Source organism: Mesoplodon mirus (genome assembly GCF_964341445.2).
Source record: "Mesoplodon mirus genome assembly, chromosome: 9".
In the NCBI taxonomy this organism is placed as follows: domain Eukaryota; kingdom Metazoa; phylum Chordata; class Mammalia; order Artiodactyla; family Ziphiidae; genus Mesoplodon; species Mesoplodon mirus.
In genome coordinates, this window is record NC_138985.1 from 25,466,479 (window position 1) to 25,484,408 (window position 17,930).

Genomic DNA, 17,930 nt, shown 5'->3' on the forward strand with positions numbered 1-17,930 from the left:
GTGAACCTATGGTTAAGAAATCATCTTTCACTCCAGTTGCAACAGGATGATTGACCAAGGCAGAAACTTTATGTATACAGTAGCTTTTGTTCTTCAGGCAGTAAATAGGTACATGTGAGATGCCTTTGAAAAGTCAAATACAACAAAATTTTTCTGTCACCATAGACTCAAATGGTAGCAGGCGATATTTTAATACTTACATATACCTTTTTCTTTTTCATTTGACTTTTGGGTTGTTTTTGTTTGTTTGTTTGGGTTTTTTTGTTTGTTTGTTTTGTGTGTGTGTGTGTTTTTTTTTTTTTTTTTTTTTTGCCAGAGATAGAACTTCTAATGCTCTTTAGAAAACATTAACTATTTTGAAATTTTTGTTTTCCATGGTAACTTTCGACTCTCTTTTTTTGCCTTGTTTCACTTAGGGCAAGATGACCTCATCCAGCACCAAGACATGAGGATATTGGAGCTCACGCCAGAACCTGATCGGCCTCGTATTCTGCCTCCTGATCAGCGACCTCCCGAGCCACCTGAACCACCACCAGTCACTGAAGAAGATCTAGATTATCGGACAGAAAACCAGCATGTACCCACCACTAGTTCTTCGTTAACTGACCCTCATGCTGGAGTGAAAGCAGCCCTGTTACAGCTACTTGCTCAGCATCAGCCCCAGGATGATCCCAAAAGAGAAAGTGGCGTTGACTACCAAGCAGGAGACACTTATGTACCCCCTTCAGACTACAAGGACAGTTTTGGACCCTCCTCTTTCTCTTCTGCTCCTTATGTTAGCAGCGATGGTCTAGGAGGCGCCTCTGCCCCACCATTGGAACGACGTAGCTTCATTGGGAACTCAGATATTCAGGCCTTGGATAACTACAGTACTACTTCATCTCATTCTGGTGGTCCACCTCAGCCTTCTGCCTTTTCCGAGTCATTTCCCAGTTCAGTAGCTGGATATGGAGACATTTACCTCAATACAGGTCCCATGTTGTTTAGTGGAGACAAGGACCATAGATTTGAATATAGCCATGGCCCCATTGCAGTCCTGGCAAACAGCAGTGACCCTTCCACAGGGCCAGAGAGTACTCATCCTTTGCCAGCAAAGATGCACAACTATAACTATGGTGGTAACTTACAGGAAAACCCAGGTGGTCCTGGCCTCATGCATGGACAGACCTGGACTTCTCCTGCCCAAGGACCTGGGTATTCACAGGGATACAGGGGACACATTAGCACATCAGCTGGCAGAGGTCGAGGCAGAGGGTTACCATACTGAGTATCTGTTTTTCCTCAGGCACATCATTTTTATCTGGAAAGACTTTTCTAGCTGCAGTTTAAGGCAGCGATCCAAGAGACTTGAATAATATTAATTCAACAACAGCTTTATTTTTATGTGGAAAAGGGTCTTGCATACAATAGTTTAAAAAAAAGACAAAAAAAACCACCTTTGCTTAAATTCATGCTGTTCTAAAAAACTAGATCTATTGATTGTACATCTTCACAAATTCTAGTTAACAATTTTATTTTGTATTCTTGCAGTTTTAAGTGGATGCTAATCTTAGGGACATAAAAGTCTTTTATGGCCCTCTTGCAGATCTTCTGAACTATGCACATTTGTGCTTTTTTGTAAGTTTGGACCAACTTTTATGTAACAAACAAACAACCCCTCCCCCCCTCCAGTTTTACAACAATCAGAAAGGGCACTGATTTATTTGGTATTTTTCTTTTTACAAAGCTACCTTTAGTCAAAGGTCACTGTCAGTCTTTGCACCTGCTTTCAGTGTTATTGTGAAAGGTGTACTTTGTGCTCATTTCAGAAAATAAAACACAACCTTTCTCTTGATGCAACAGTTTTATAAAAAAAAAATGGTCAACGTTATTTTTGTTTTATTTTGCAGATTATCATAGCCTAGCAAAATGCATTCAAATGAAATAGCGGGTTTTATATGAAAAATATGGGTGGGGTGGGGAGGGTAAGTAAGTGCCTTAACAGGTAAGCTTAAGGTCTGAGAAAGTAGTTAACCTTTACACCCATTTGTCTACTAAAGGGAATCAATGCATTGTATTGAAGAGACAGGGAGCTCTCAAGTGTCTAGGGGCTGCCTGCTCGGTTCCTGTTAGGTTCATTCCCTCTGCCTATCACACTTTCTCCTTTTCTTTGGGTTGTGTTACCTTCCACTACCACCTTCTCTTGATAGGGGAGTGAGAGCAAAGAAAGGGAGTCCAACTCCCAACAGTACCTTTTGTTACTTCTGAGAAAAAGTTCTGAAAAGTTGTGTCATTTAAATGGTTGAAAATAATAGCTAAATGAGAATTTTAGAGTACCATTTTCTTTCAGGCTGCCACTTTGTCCCTGTTTCCTTTTGCCATGCATAATTGGAGGGCAGTAGCATAGAAACAAGGCTTAATAACAGAATTGGCATAATTCTGTTAAAGTTCATGGGGGGAGGGATGGCGAACACCATATTTTAAGTTATACAGTTGCCATTTTAAGACGAAGTTAACTGTTCATTTTACTCGTTAACTAGAAACATTGCTTAGGTTGAATTTACTGAAGTAAAAAGAAAAAGTAGTGCAAAAAAACCCTCTTCTTCTCTCTCCTCTCACTTTCTACGAGGTTTACTACAACTTCTGCCACACCTAGAGTAACTTTATTTTAGTCCATTTTAGAATGATGGATAACCCTTATTTCAACTGTAATGGTGTCAAGTTTAACTAACTGTGTGTGTGCACTCAAACACACATACCATTATGATGATCCTAGAAAGGAACCAAAGGTAAACAACCAGTGTTGCCATTAGCACTAAATGGCAAAACAGACTCTGGAAAGGAGAGCTGTGCCAACTCACCGTTTTGTTTTAACTGTTCTCCTGGTAACTTATTTTTTGATTGGAATCTTAAATTGGAACAACTGTTACCAAATGGAAGTGGCTCCAGTTCTAAAGTCAGTCTTTTAATCCTGTGCCCTCTATCTGACTTGTGAACCTTCATTTCAAAACAGTGCATGGGAAGCATTATAGTTTGGTAACAGTAAGAATAGTTTAAAGTGAATAATTCACCATTTTACTGCTATAAAATGAGTTGATGTCTTTTGATGGAATTTTTGTTGGGGAGAAAGAAATGAATGGAAGAAAAATTATTTTGGTTTTATTTGAATATTGAATACTAACAACTTATAATAAAACTACATTGCAGGAAGTGAAGAAATATTTTGAAATTTAGCAAAATAGCTACAGTATTCAAGTATCTGGAATTTTAATATGGTGAGTCTTAGAGCTTTAGACTTTCCTATAAGTGACAGTATCTAAGTTATTCTTAATAGTCACACTTGATAATTCTGCTGACCGTAGCAGCTAACCTAAAATTGAAGATATTTATGTGACATGAATAGCCTGTGTTTTAAAAATTAAATATTTTATATAAAATTGAACTGTGTTTGGATAGTTTTTCCTAACATTTCAGTTACGTATTTATGTTGGGAGAGTGGCTGGGAGGACAAGGAAATTGTTGCTTGAAATTGAAGATTTGAACTATAGCTCCTAATATTACCCTAAGACAGCATTGATTGTGAGACAACAATATTTTATGCACTAGTTAGGAAAAGTGTTGCCAGTTAAACCACAACTCAAGGCTAAGATACATCAATTGTAAGATACTTCCCAAGTTCAGAGATGTTACATGAAAGAATGTTTCTTAAAGTTGATGAAATATGGTAGTAAAAATCTTAATGCATCCTTTCATATCATTTAATACTTAAGTAAATTTGGATTAATGAAAAGAACAGGGTTGGGAAATCACTAATTCTGTATGTTATAATAACTGCAGTAATCACTGAGTATTCTTGGGTGAAATTTAAGGAACATAAAATGTTACTTAAGTTTTTTTTCAAAGAAACAGGTAAGTCAGATTGCAAATGAGAAGATGAAAATAGACAAAGATTGGACCTACCAAAAGAAGAACATATTTATTATCTCCCATGTGAAATTCCCTTATGTATTTCTTGATACAGCAGCTTTTTCTGCATGCAACTCATGTTTCCCAAGTCTTCATTATTTGCTAGAGAGTTGCTGTCACCCATGAAATTTTAAGACTCATTTTAAGGGTTTATTGATTAAAATAGTTTGTGGAATGTGAATTAAGATAGTGCTTTAGCTGTGATTCAGAGCTTCACTCCTTCAGTAAATATATATTCAGCGCCTACCAAGTGCCAGGTACTATTCTAGTACTTGGGGTACATCAATCAACATGAAAGGCTTTAAATCCTACTTCTAGTGGGCTGACAGTGAGCAAGAATATTTAAAAAGTGGAGAAGCTAATAGTACTTGCTACTCTTGAGCTGTATCTAAATTATACCTAAGTGAAAGTAAGATGAAAATGTGTAAAATTTTAAAGTCAAATTTGAATAGAGAAAGTTCTGGAAAGAAATAGAACAATTGGAAACTCATTGATGAAAACAAAATTTAAGTTGGAGCTGGCCAGTTTACAGTAGGCCAATTTGTAAGGAGTATCAAGACTTCTTGAGAAAAATGGAAGGTAAATGGGTTAAATGCTTCCAAACTAATCTTTCTGGTTCTTCTGAGTTAAAGTTTTGCTGTATTTGCTATGAACTTAATCCAATTTTAGGTGATTTTTCTCCTGAGCGCCCCCCCCCTTTTTTTAAAGGTAAAGCTGAAATAGATTTGAATAAAGGTCTACTGATTCCCTGGGATAATGATTTTGATATTTTAAAAGTCTGAACAGGATGTCCCAAAAATCTAAAATCATCTGGTCCATCTCTTCACTTTACAGCTAAGAAAAATGAGATTTAGATGGATTACCAGGGTTGTTCCTCTAAGCCATAACTAAATTCTGTAGTAAATACTTAACTTTTTAATGAGAAAATTGACTGTTAAAATACTTACCAGTGTTATAGTAAAATAAAATAATTAAATTTAGAATACTGAACAGCTAGTTTAACACAGATGGCTTTGAAAAGTCAACTTAAAAAAAGGCTTCAGAAAAAACAGGGAAATAAAATTTTAGAAAACTTAATTGGGACCCTGTAGAGGCTGTTTGTTTCATATATGGATAGTCTTTAAAAAGGAGGTGCCTCATTTTCTTTTTTTAAAACAATGGTTACCTAAATATCTAACAATTAGATAATAAGACTGAATCTTTCACTTAAACATATTTTTTGTTTGTAGGAGCAAGGTCCATATCAGCAGGCCTGCAAACACTGCTTTTAAATTCTTTCAAGTTTTTATAGTTTTAAGCAGTTTATAAGGGGAGCAATGGTTTGTCATTTACCAAAGGCCTCTCCAGATAATTTCTTAAACTGTTTCTAGTTTAATTAAAAATAAAAGCTATTAAGAGAAAAGCTATCAAGGGATCTAGTTGAAGGTGGGGAAAACAAAATTTTGATCATATGAGAAAAGAACTTGCTGTTTGAATTGTGTAGACTAACACTTTGTGGGTCTTATTCCTTTCACCATATCAAATGTCCCATTAAAAATTTTTTTTCTTACTGAAAATGCCGCATTGAAAATGAGGCTCCGTAGTGAATCACACTTTAATTTTTTTCACAATTAAGTTAATTTGTTGTAAAGGTGTTCTTTTTTGCAAGAATTTTTAGTAAAGTCTCATAACTCCTAAATCTAATGTGTTTAATATAAGCCATTTGTTTAACAAAAGAAAAAAGACTGTATTTGATAGTCTGTAAATAAACTGCCCTAAAAATCCAGGCTATTTTTATCCTTGTTTTCTTCTTGCTCATATACAGAACAGACTCTTAGAAATAATCTTATCTGATGAGGATAAGCACTTGTTACAACCGCTGTGTCATGCTTTATAGACAACGCTTTAAACCTGGAACCCTTCTTTTTTCCTTTTTGTACATATTCGAAAATGTAGGAACACATCCAGAGATAACCACCATTAATATTGTGTGTGTGATGGATGTCTTTTCTTAAAACAGTGGGATTATACTACCCATAGCTTTGTAATTAGAGTTTTTCATTTAATAATATTTTGTGGACATCCTTCTATGTCAGTAATTAAATTCCGTCCTCTTTTTAGTGATTGTAAATTACTCCTTTATAGAAGAACCAAAATTTAACAACTCCTCATTGCTGGACACAAAATATTTCTAACTTTTCTGTTATAAATAACAATGTGAGGAAAATCTGCGTTAAGTACAAACACACAAATGTATGTAATTTCTTTGGAGTTGCTGACCTAAAGAGTGCCCATCTAAACTTTTGCTATATCCATATAGCCCTCAGGAAAGGTTTGCAAGTTTTACAATCCTATTACTTTCCCTTTTCATTTAGTTATGCTGGGTATTTAAGCATTTTAAATCTTTGCCATTTTGACAGTTGAGAAGTCATCTTGTTTTAATTTGTATTTCTCTGATTAGCAGTGAAATTTATATACATGCTAGCTGGGTGTCTTGTTTATTAACTATTCATATGTTTAGCTATTAGGTATTTCCTCTCTGTTGCTTTGAAGAGCTTTTTATAGAAGGTAGGTAGCCCTTTGTGAACTATAATCTTAAAAATACTGTGGTGTGTTTTGATAAAGGAAAATTTAATAGGTACATGTAGTCGAATCTATTCATCTTTTCCTTTTGGTTTCTCCTTAGAAAAGTTTTCCGTAGTCCAAGGTTATTTTACTTTTTACACAATTTTATTTTACTTCTCTGGCTTTCTGCTTTTACACTTAATTCTAAACTGTTCTAGAATTTATTTTGCTAAATGTTGTGAGGTAAGGATCCAACTTTATACTTTTTCTGAATGGCTATACTAACTATGCCAACAGCATTTGTTAAATAGTTCATCCTATCCATAGTTTTAAAATGTCATCTGTCTTATTTGGGTCTGTTTCTGGGCTTTTCAGTTATGTTCCACCCTGATATTTCTCTTCTGGTTAGAAGTACATTTGTATTATATCTTCATAAACTACGTGTAGCACATAGCAGGCGACAGTATTTAAGATGGAACGTAATTTAATTGTCCATTGTTTCAAAGCTTGTCTATTTCTGCCTGTTTTTCCTTGGGACTTTCTGAATCACTTTGATCACTTTCACCAAGTATCCTTTTAGGATTTTAACTAGAAACATATTAAGTGTTTAAATTAGTGTGGTTTTTTTTTGTTGTTTGTTTTTGTTTGGGTTGGTGGTTTTTTGCATGTTCCTCATTAAAAATTCTGAAAGTTTCCTTACTGTAGTTCTGATATGTTGGTTTTTTTAAGAGTTTTCAAAAAAATTTTTTTTGTTTTTGCTTCTAGAAATGGGCTCTTCATATTGTTATAAATAATATTTTAAACTAGTCTGCTTATATAGGAAAGCTGTCATTTTTTAAAAACTGGCCACATTACTTCTATTATTTCTAATAGTTTTCAGTTGATTGAATATGATAATGGGCATTCTTGTTTCTGATTTTACGAACATCTTAATTTTTTAGTATTTCACTCGTATAATTTAAGCTATAGATTAGAAATAGAATAGTTTATTATGTTAAGAATATTCATGAAGCCCATTTATCATGATTAGATGTTAAATTTTTTTAAATGCTTTTTCATTGTAAAGCATTTTCTCCTTTGATCTATTGATGATAGGCACCAGTTATATTAGTAGAATCTAATACTGAGCCATTCATTAGAAATACTGCTGTATTCTATTGACTAACCCTGTATTTAGTATTTTGTAGTTATGTTTATGAGGTAAGTCTAGTTTTAATTAACAGGTTTTGATAGTGTTACAGAAGAAACTGGAAAACTTGTGTTTTATTTGATTTAGAATGGCTTATGTGTCCTGAGAATGATTTTTTTTTGAAGTTGATGCTGTTTTATTTATATCCAAATACACCTGACTTTTTTCTTGAAGGTGATTCTTTCACTGTTTCTCCATTTCCTCATGTGTCCTTGATCTTTTCAGGGTTCTGTTTCTTGAGTAAATGTTGGTAATTTTATTTTTTCTGAAATTCATCATATAGTCCATCTTATATTTAAAATGTTTTTAGCATACAGTTGTACTTAATAATCTCAGTGTTTTAAAAACATTATCATCTATTGTTACATATCCTTTGTGTGTTTTTTCTCTTTTCCCTGATTAGACTAGTTAGGATTTGCCCCATTCTACCTCTGTCCTCTCACCACCAGGGAATAAAAATCTATCATTTACTTCTTATTTATTTTAACAGTTTGATTTTGATTCTTTTCTTCTACTTCCCTTATTTATCCCTACCTCTTGAGTTGAATAATTGGTCCATTTGTTTTTCTTCCTTCCAATTCTAAAAGAAACCATTTTAATGCTATGAATTCTCTGATATTTCTTTGCTTCCATCCAGTAGGTTAAGAATGTTGTGTTTTCAGAATATTTAGTGGTTGCAAATTTGATTGCTTGTTTGATCCAAGGATTATTTAGAATAGTGTGTTTCAATTTCCAGGTCGTTGGATATATTTTATTTTTTATTTTTTTGTTAATAACAGATTTTCTGTTACATATAGTCAGTGTATGTAGTCTGCTTTGGGGAATTTATTAAGGGTTTCTTTTAAGTCTGCCAAGCAAATAAATTTTGTAAATATTTCTTTAGGATAAGTATGTCATTTGATATAATTTGTCATATAAGCATTAAATCAATATTATTACACACTGGTAAGATTCTCTATATCTTATTTCTCAAGGAGTGAGAAATGTAAAATAAATTCTTATACTGCTATTAACGTATTTTTCCTTATATGTCTAATTCTTTTTGCTTTATATATTCAGTGCTATATTCAGCACATACAGGTTCATAACTACTTAATCTCTATTCCATTTATTCAAGCTTTTAAAACTTTTAATTCTACTAGGTCCAGTTTTAATATTACTACAATTGGTCTTCCTGTGAGTTTATTTCACACTCTCTCTGCTTGCCCCCCCCCCCTTTTTTAATGCTACCTTGCTGGCTTTGTTTTTAATCTTTTGCTAAAACTGGTTTTCTTTCTCTCTTTTTTAGAAATTTGTATTTTGAGGCCTTCTGTTGATTTGTAATGTGTATACAGACTTTTCTACTCAGCTTTAAATATTTCAAAGACATACACCTGTTTCTTGAATGAATAACTTCAGAAGTTATATAAGAGTTGCTATAGACTGTCTCCTATAAAAAGGTTGCCAAATCAGTCACCAAAAAGAGGAATGGGATTACCATGACTGACTTAGACCAAGGTCGAAGCAATGTTGGAGAGTCACTTGTAATTATTATTAGGCATTCATCTAAAAAAAGGCTGACAAAGTAAGGATCAGTGTTCTTGGATGTTAAAAACATGATTGTAAACAAACAAAAAGTGGATGGGCTGTAAAATAGAATATCCACAGCTGAAGATCAAATTAGTGAGCCTGAATATCAAGCTGAGTGATGCTGGGAATGATCCTCCCTAAAATTCACTACTAAAAAATTAAAAGTTTAAAGGGAAAATTGAGAAATGGAGGCTAGATCTAGATATCCCAATATTCATCTGATAGGGGTTGCAAAAAGAGAGAACAGGTAGAATGGAGATACATAAAGAAATACTAGAAGAAAACTTTCCAGAGTTGAAAAAGACATGAATCTTGTATTGAAGAGATCCACGGAATGCAAAGCAAGATGTATGATGAGAGTCACACTTGATATACGTCAAAATAATATCTCAGAATTTTAAATTTTATTGGAACTTTACATTTATTTATTGTATACTGAGAAAATAAAAACAGATTGTCTGCAAAAGACAGAGAATCATACTGGCACCACACCCCCTCACCATTAACACTGGATGCTAAAAGTTTCTGCAAAGTCTAAGGGAAACAACCTTGACCTTAGAATTCCATCCTCAGTGTGTTAGGGAATAGTGGTGTTCCCTCGGCCTTCTTGCTTTGACTGAAATCTAGCTCTTCCCTGAGGGGACTGACTGCCCTGCGGCCTTCTCAAGTGATGGCTGTTTTTTCTCCCTTGGACCACTGGGCCTGGAATCTAGTTAAGTGTCCTTTTTGATGTTCATTTTCACTTTCAGACTGTTCTTGTTGCTGCTTTAAAACTATGGAGATTTGCCGCTTGTGTCATCAGACTGCTTCACTCATGCCTCCCTGCTGCAGTTATTTACTGACCTCTGACCTGTCCTTCCCCTTTCACCCTCCCCGCCATTCTTTGAAGATTTTAATTCCTGGCTCACTATCACTGTGCCCTATTTCTATCTTGATTTCAGCATCCGTGTGGATGATCCTTAAAATCTTGGCTTCTCTGTTTCTCTGCCGCTCCTCCAATGGTCTTATCCTCCGCCTCATCTCAGCTACTCATGTCCTTGTCATACCCTCGACTTTATGGCCACGAGTTCCATGACCCCTGCAAATCTCAATTCAAGCACAATACTTACCCTACGCTGGAACCGCCCTCCCCCCACCCAAGTTTGCAGCCCACTCTGATACTCTTACTCCAACCACCTTTCTCACTCCCTTATACACATCTGCAACTGCCTTGTCACGCTCTTGCTTTCCTGTATTCATGTGAAAAAGCCAAAACTGTTCAGACCCAACATCCCCAAGGTTTAAATCCACTGCATCCATGCAGCTGAACATTGCTGGAAAAACACTCAACCATGCCCACTAGTTTCACTTTACTTCATGATCACTAATCTCACATGGGCCCTTAAGGCTACCCAACAGTTATACTACCATGGTTCATCAGTTCTAAAGCATAGATTTTCACACTTAATATCTCTGAAATGAGGATGTGTCTTATATATGCCACTATGGTATGTCATACTTTAATTGGTAGAGTTTTCCCCTTTTTAGTGTTACCTAAAAAATAGTGTGTCTTACAATCAATGGCATCTTTGATAAAGTAAAGCATAATTACCTCATACTTTTCATTCTCTCGTTTTCCCACATGATCATTTAATACTTTTTTCTTCTCTACTCAAATCTCCAGTATTTCCTTCCTGTATTAGTTTGCTAGAGCTGCCAAGGCAGCATTCTTGCTGTGTCCTCACATAGTCTTTCCTCTGTGTGAGTGCATGTCTCATGTCTGTGTATCCAAATTTCCTCTTCTTATAAGGAAATCAGTCATTGGATTAGGGCCCACATCAAGGGCCTCATGTTTTGTTTATTTTTTTTGCAGTACGTGGGCCTCTCACTGTTGTGGCCTCTCCCGTTGCGGAGCACAGGCTCCGGACGTGCAGGCTCAGCGGCCATGGCTCACGGGTCCAGCCACTCCGCGGCACGTGGGATCCCCCCAGACCGGGGCACGAACCCGCGTCCCCTGCATCGGCAGGCGGACTCCCAACCACTGCGCCACCAGGGAAGTCCAAGGGCCTCATTTTAACTTAATAACCTTTTAAACGACCTTATCTCCAAATATAGTTACATTGTGAGGTACTGAGGGTTAGGACTTAAACGTAAATTTTGAGGGGACACAATTCAGCCCATAATACTCCCCCATTCTCACTTTCAGTTGGTGACTTTGTTCCCTATTTCCACAGATACAGAAATAAATGAGAGAAATACCAAAGTTCCTACTGTATCACCCCCACCTTTCACTAACTGTCGTCATTTCATTAACTTCTTTCCTGTTACTATGGACAAACTATCCGTATTCCTAGAAAAATCTCTTGCCAAACAAAGAAGTTCCTTCCAGCTCAACTTTCTCTATGGCATTAACAATTTTTTTCCATATAAGTTCTAAGGGGGCCAGAGTTTTGTTTTGTTCTTCTCTACTCCTAGCACCTAGAAAAAGCTCAATATTTAATGAACAAATACAGATATATAATAAATATATCCCTTTACATGCAAGATAAAGGAATGCACTTAGAAGGGAAAGCCTTCACTGGAAGCAGAATTATAAGAGTATATCAAGTAAGAGAATAAAATGGAACAAAATTAAGTCATTCAGTTCTAGAATAGCAGAACACTTCATAAGAACAAGAAGTAGGTTGCTAAAGAGTGGCAGTCACTTGAAGGAAAAAGACTCCTCAGTGAGCATCTAAGATATGGTCATATAACAAGGACAGAGGGGATTCAGAGAGGAGAACCACAGCTGATCAAAAACCTCACTTTACTGCCAAGACAGGGAGTCTTTGCTATTCTTCTCAATTAGGATATGTTACATGTATATGGTGACCACTGTATGTTTTCATTTGTCTCCCATCCTAATGGAAGTTTCTTTTTTCTTTTCTTTGCCTTCTTTCTTTTCTCTCTCTTCCTTCCCTCCTTCCTTTTTTCTCTTCCTTCCTTCCTTTTTCTCTCTTCCCTCCCCCTCCCTTCCTTCTCCTCCTCCCCTTCATGTCTTTGTCTTCCTCCTCCTCCTTTCAACTGCAATTACCCTGTTTTCTTTCTATCACTGCATATTAAGTATGGTGGAATTGATTGAGTGTATAATTTAGCCATAGTTTGCCATAATGAGTTGTGCTATATCTAGAATGGAAAAGAGAAATACAAATCATCCAGAGTTCTGAACTCCAATATGAATGAATAATGAGACTCTGGGTTTTCTTTATAAGGAGATGTTTTGTCATACATATATATTAGTTACATTTTATGAGGTGTGACTATTTTTAAGAAGTGTATCTATGCTAAATGCAATGTGGAATCCTGGGTTGGATTCTGGAACAGAAAAGAGATCATTGTTGGAAAGACTGATGAAATCTAAATAAAGTCTGCATTTTAGTTTTAGTTTAGTATTCTCAGTTTTAACAAATGTACTATGGTTACGCAAGATGTTAATACCAGGCAACGTTGTGTGAAGGCTATATGGGAACTCTCTGTACTATCTTCACAACTTATCTGTAAATCTAACATTCAAAATATAAAGTAAAAACAAAACAAAACCAAAAAAACTACAAAAAAACGTGTATAGAAGGAAGCCTATATATGGAACTTGGGCTGCTGGGAGGTGGAATGTCTTTTCTTACTTAGCATTCATTCCCCCTTTGTCAATAATATTCTGCTTTCTATTAGGAAACTATGCGTCCTTCTACTTTCAGTCTCTGTGGTTCAGAGGGGACTACAAACTTTACCTCTCCTTCTGTGATGGCAATTGCCCCAGGCTTGACCCACTGATCGACAAACACCACATTCTCTTGGTCACAGTTGCAGATTCAGGGATGGACATATGACTCGATCAGTGCCAGTAAGACTCAATTCCAAGACTCTTGGAACACTGTTAAGAAGCTAGAATCTCTCCTTTCCACTGGGGTTGCTAAGAGGGATTGTATCAGCCTTACTGTAATCATGAGGCAAGGGTCTGCTGGAAAATGGGACCAAGACAAGAGAAGAACAAACAGCAAGAGACAGCAAACCCAAGAGAAAGCATCTTAGCTCCTCTGTCCAGACAGGACCTAGACTTTGTCAATAAAATGTTTGCTGTATAAGTCAATTTACGGTGGAGTTTCTGAACCTTGCAGCTTGATGGAATCTAGACTAGTACAAAACTTAACTGTAGTGGGGTACTGCAAAACTGCTCATCTAGTATGACACCATTTTTTTAAAAAAGGATTTGTTTTTGCATATAAAATCTTTTGAAAGATTTAAGCCGTTAACTGGACTGGGGTTACAAGAGATTTTCACATTCTGCTTTACACATTTCTGAATTGTTTGAGTTTTTCACCAGGAACAAACATTATTTCCATCATCAGAAGTAGCAAATGTTAACCAGAACTGCTGTCTTAGGAAGTATCTATGATAAAGAAAAGCAGACAAAGAAACCTTAGTAATTTTAATTTACCTTGTTCAGTTAGTCAGATGATTTAATCAATTCAAGTTATAGACTGAGACCCAAAAGTTTTCTTTTTTTTTTAAACGAATGCCATATAGCTGTAAAGTGATAAACACTTTGCTCATGACAGTATATAGAATTTTTCTTGAAAGATAGGCATGAAAATGTGTGGTTTTTGAGATAAAACTCTAGCAATGTAGGAACTATTTATTTTCTTAACATCTTCTCCCTAAAGCTTTGAATTTTAGTCCAGTTCATTTCCTAGGGTCATAAACTTAAAATGATTACAGCGTAGTGCCAAAGTTTGAGAAGAAATCTGCCATTACTTTAAATTCAGGGTTTGTAATATAATAGTATCCTTCAACAGGAATCTCATCCCATACTCTATAGGCTCATGTGGTGTTAATTACATTAAAAAAATAATCACAATCATTCATTCCCAATAAACGGTTGAATTGCAAAATGGCCCTAAAATGTAGAATGTCAGCCACCAAGAATTCCTTTGTATCTACATATAATGGGAATATTTACGAAATTTACTCAATTGTTTCCAGTCCCATCTTAAAAAGCAACCCCCACCCCCGAGAACCCTGGTCTAATAAATTTATAAAAAGCATTTACTAAAAATGTGCACATTTTTCTGTTAATTACTCAGAACAAAGATCTTAAACTGGTGATCCAGGGTTGGGATTCAGCTTATAGGTAGTTTTGTTTGATTCAGTGCTTAAACATTAAAAAAATTAGTTTAAAACTGGGAGGGTTTGTGTAAAAAAGTCCAGATTTCTGCCAGTTATTTAAAAAATGGGAAAATCTGGCAACACTGCACTTCTGTATTGGGCATTAAGTTAGTACAAATATAAAAAGTGAGTAATTTCTCAGCTTCTTTCACATGTAATGAGAGCTAGGAAAAAGATGGCAAGTGTTTCCTCTTGCCCCTTCAGTCCTCTCTGGTAGCTGAATGTTGAAGATGCTTCAATAACATTAGGGATTCTGACTTTCAAAGGATTAATAACAATTTTAAAGACCAAAGGGAAAGGTAATATGCAATATTTATTTCAATGTTGCTTTTGCATCATCAAATTACAGATATGTTTAAGAGTCATTTGATAAAATCAAAACAAAACCAAAGAAAGTCATGTTGATATTTTCTTATGATGAAAGCTTACCCTAATTATAAAGTAAAAAAAAAAAAAATGAAATTTGAGTGCTGGAGTCATAAAACCCAACCAAATACATTTATCCCAGATAATGTGCTCGCCTAAAGAAAAATAAAACTCTGGCAGTTTCCTTTGAACTCCTATTATTATCTAGCCTCATAAGCATTGGGTTTGATGTCATTTCTTTCATTACTTTCTTATTTATTTAATTATTCTTTATTTTTATTTATTTCTTAACTATCAAAAAGTTAGTGACCCATCAAGATTTGGGTATTCTATGTGGCCCAGATATTCATTGATATTGTACACTAATGTAATGCAAGTTGGTCTGAAATTTAACAACTTCAGCCTCACAGGACATCCCTGTGTTTTTCTCTTCCCATTTCTCATTCCTCTTTCCAAAAACAAACAGGGATTTCCAGATAACAGATAAATTTTTACTTTTAACATCTCTATAGATTGTGATATATTTAATCAATCGGGGTTCAAGGCATAAAACAAAATTCAGTGTAAGTATTAAGTGGGAAGGGACAGACATTCAGGTTATGACAAAACCACTGGAAAGCCTGAAGGAGCAGGATCTGAGTTGGGCCTTCTGGAATGCTCTCTGAAAATACAGAAAGTAGTCCACTAGAGAGGCTACTGCATCTAAGGCCAGGCTAAAACTGGAAGACCCCACCACCAGCAACAGCATCCAGACAACAGGAAGACAAATGAAGCTGCAATGAGGAACTAGAGAATTAGATCAAGAAGCTGGAGACACCTAGCAAGCTGGCAAACGAACACTGGAATCTCAGGAAAACTGCAACCTTCCTAACCACTGGTGACAGCCAGAAGCCAATTGAAGACGGCCTCTGACTCACTTTTGTTTTCTAAATCTTAAGTGCCTCTAATTGGAAAGCGTGAATTTATATTCAGAACTCTGTGGGTGCAAGGGAGTCAGGGCATTCAAAAAAAAATTTTTTTTTCTAATCTTTCCAAATGGAAGGTGAAATGAAAGTTGAGGACCAATTTAAGTACTTACTATATACATAATTTTTAAAATAATTTGTATTGAATAATTTTTACAAATGTATACTTAAAAGTATACTTAAAAGTATACAGAATTAAAGGATTATAGTGACAGTTCAATCTGTGGCATTGGCATATACAAATATTTAACACAGATTATACATAAGGACTGAGAGAAAAACAAAGAAGGAATTATACTTCCTCTCACACAGAGAGAAACGACAGGATTAATACCTTCAACCTTCTTATGCCTGGAACCGTCCATTTCCAGCTCTACTGTCATTACCTTAATGTAATGCACAACCATCTCTGACCCTGACTATTTCAGTAGTTTACTGAATGGTCTTTGGGAATCTACTCTGTCAATCTTCTGTTCTGTTTTCCACAGAGAAGCTGGAGCAAAACAAAATTTTAAAAATCAGTAGACTTTATTTTTCTGAGCAGTTCATGTTTACAGAAAAATGAGGAGGAAATACAGAGAGCTCCCCCATACCCTCTCATTCTCCTCCCACTTCCAGTTTCCTCTGTTATAGACACCTTGCATTAGTTGCACATTTGGTACAATTGATGAACCATTATTGACACATGATTAACTAAAATCACAGAGTAGACTCTGTAGTGTGTTGTACATTCTATGGGTTTGGGCAAATGTATAATGACATGTATCCACCATTACAGTACCATAAGAGAATAGTTTCACTGCCCTAAAAATCCCCTGTGGTCTACCTGTTCATCCCTCCCTCCACTTATCCACCCCTCGCAACTCCTGGCAATCTGATCTTTTTACTGTTTTTGTAGTTTTGTGTTTTCCGACTGTCAAATGTTGGAATTATATAGTATGTAGCCTTTTCAGTTCAGCTTCTTGGACTTAGTGTTATGCTTTTAAGGGCCTTCCATGACTTTTTGTGACTTGATAACTTTTTTTTTTAAATTGCTGAATAACATTCCATTGTATGGATCTACCAGTTTGTTTATCCATTTACCTACTGAAGGACTTGACTTGTTGGCTGCTTCCAAGTTTTGCAATTATGAATAAAACTGTTATCAACATTTGTGTGCTGGTTTTTGTGTGGACAAATATTTTCAACTCATCTGGGTAAATAACAAGGAATGAGATTGCTAGGTTGTTTGGTAAGAAAGAGTATGTTTAGTTTTCTAAGAAATTGCCAAACTGTCTTCCAAATTGGCTACACCATCTCCCATTCCCACCAGCAATGAAAGTTGATGTTGCTCCACATCCTGTCAGCATTTGGTGTTGTCGGTGTTTTGGATTTTTGCCTTTGGACTTAACCATAGTAACAATGGTATCTCATTGTTTTGCAAATATTTTCTCGCCACCTGTGGCTTATCTTTTCATTCTCCTAACAGCATCTTTTGCATAACAGAAATTTTCAGTTTTAATGAAGTCCAACTTATTTTTTCTTTTATGGATCATGCTTTTAGTGATGTATGTAAAAAAGTCATCACTAAACTGAAGGTTACCTAAATTTTCTATGTATCTTCTTTATAGGTTTGTGTTTTACATTTAGGTCTCTGATTCAAGTTTATTTTGTGAAAGGTGTAAGGTCTATGTCCAGATTCACTTTTTTTTTGCATGTAGATTTCCAGTTGTTCCAGCACCATTTGTTGAAAAGACTATCCTTTATTCATTGAATTGCCTTGATCCTTTGTCAAAGATCAGTTGACTACATTTTTGTGGGTCTATTTATGGTCTCTGTATTCTGTTCCATTGACCTAGTTGTCTGTTCTTTCACTAATACCACGTGGTCCTGGTTACTGTAGCTTTATAGTAAGTTGACATCTGGTAGTGTCAGTCATGCAACTATGTTCTTCTCAATGTTGTGTTGGCTATTTTGGGTCTTCTGCCTTTACAATTAAACTTTAGAATAAATTTGTCAATATCCATAATAACTTCCTGCAGTTTTGATTGAAATTGTGTAGAATCTATAATGCAAGTAGGGAAGAATATCTTGACAGTATTGAGTCTTCCTATCCATGTACATGGGATATCTCCATTTAAAAAATTTTTTTTCTTTCGCCAGTTTTGTAGTTGTCCTTATATAGATCTTAC

The 17,930-nt window shown here is 35.5% G+C and overlaps 1 protein-coding gene and 1 long non-coding RNA gene across 3 annotated transcripts in view; one reads left to right on the forward strand and one right to left on the reverse strand.

The window, feature by feature from the left end:
* CDK13 (cyclin dependent kinase 13) overlaps positions 1 to 3,475 on the forward strand; it is a 112,613-nt gene extending 109,138 nt beyond the window's left edge. The window contains exon 14 of one of the 2 annotated variants that reach the window (XM_082631904.1): positions 417 to 3,475. In XM_082631904.1, the coding sequence (XP_082488030.1) occupies positions 417 to 1,267 (851 nt within the window). In that variant the 3' untranslated portion in view covers positions 1,268 to 3,475. The remainder of the gene's footprint in view (positions 1 to 416) is intronic. The other variant, XM_082631905.1, reaches the window with a different exon arrangement.
* LOC309810134 overlaps positions 1 to 17,930 on the reverse strand; it is a 252,520-nt gene that overhangs the window by 33,407 nt on the left and 201,183 nt on the right. The window lies entirely within an intron of this gene.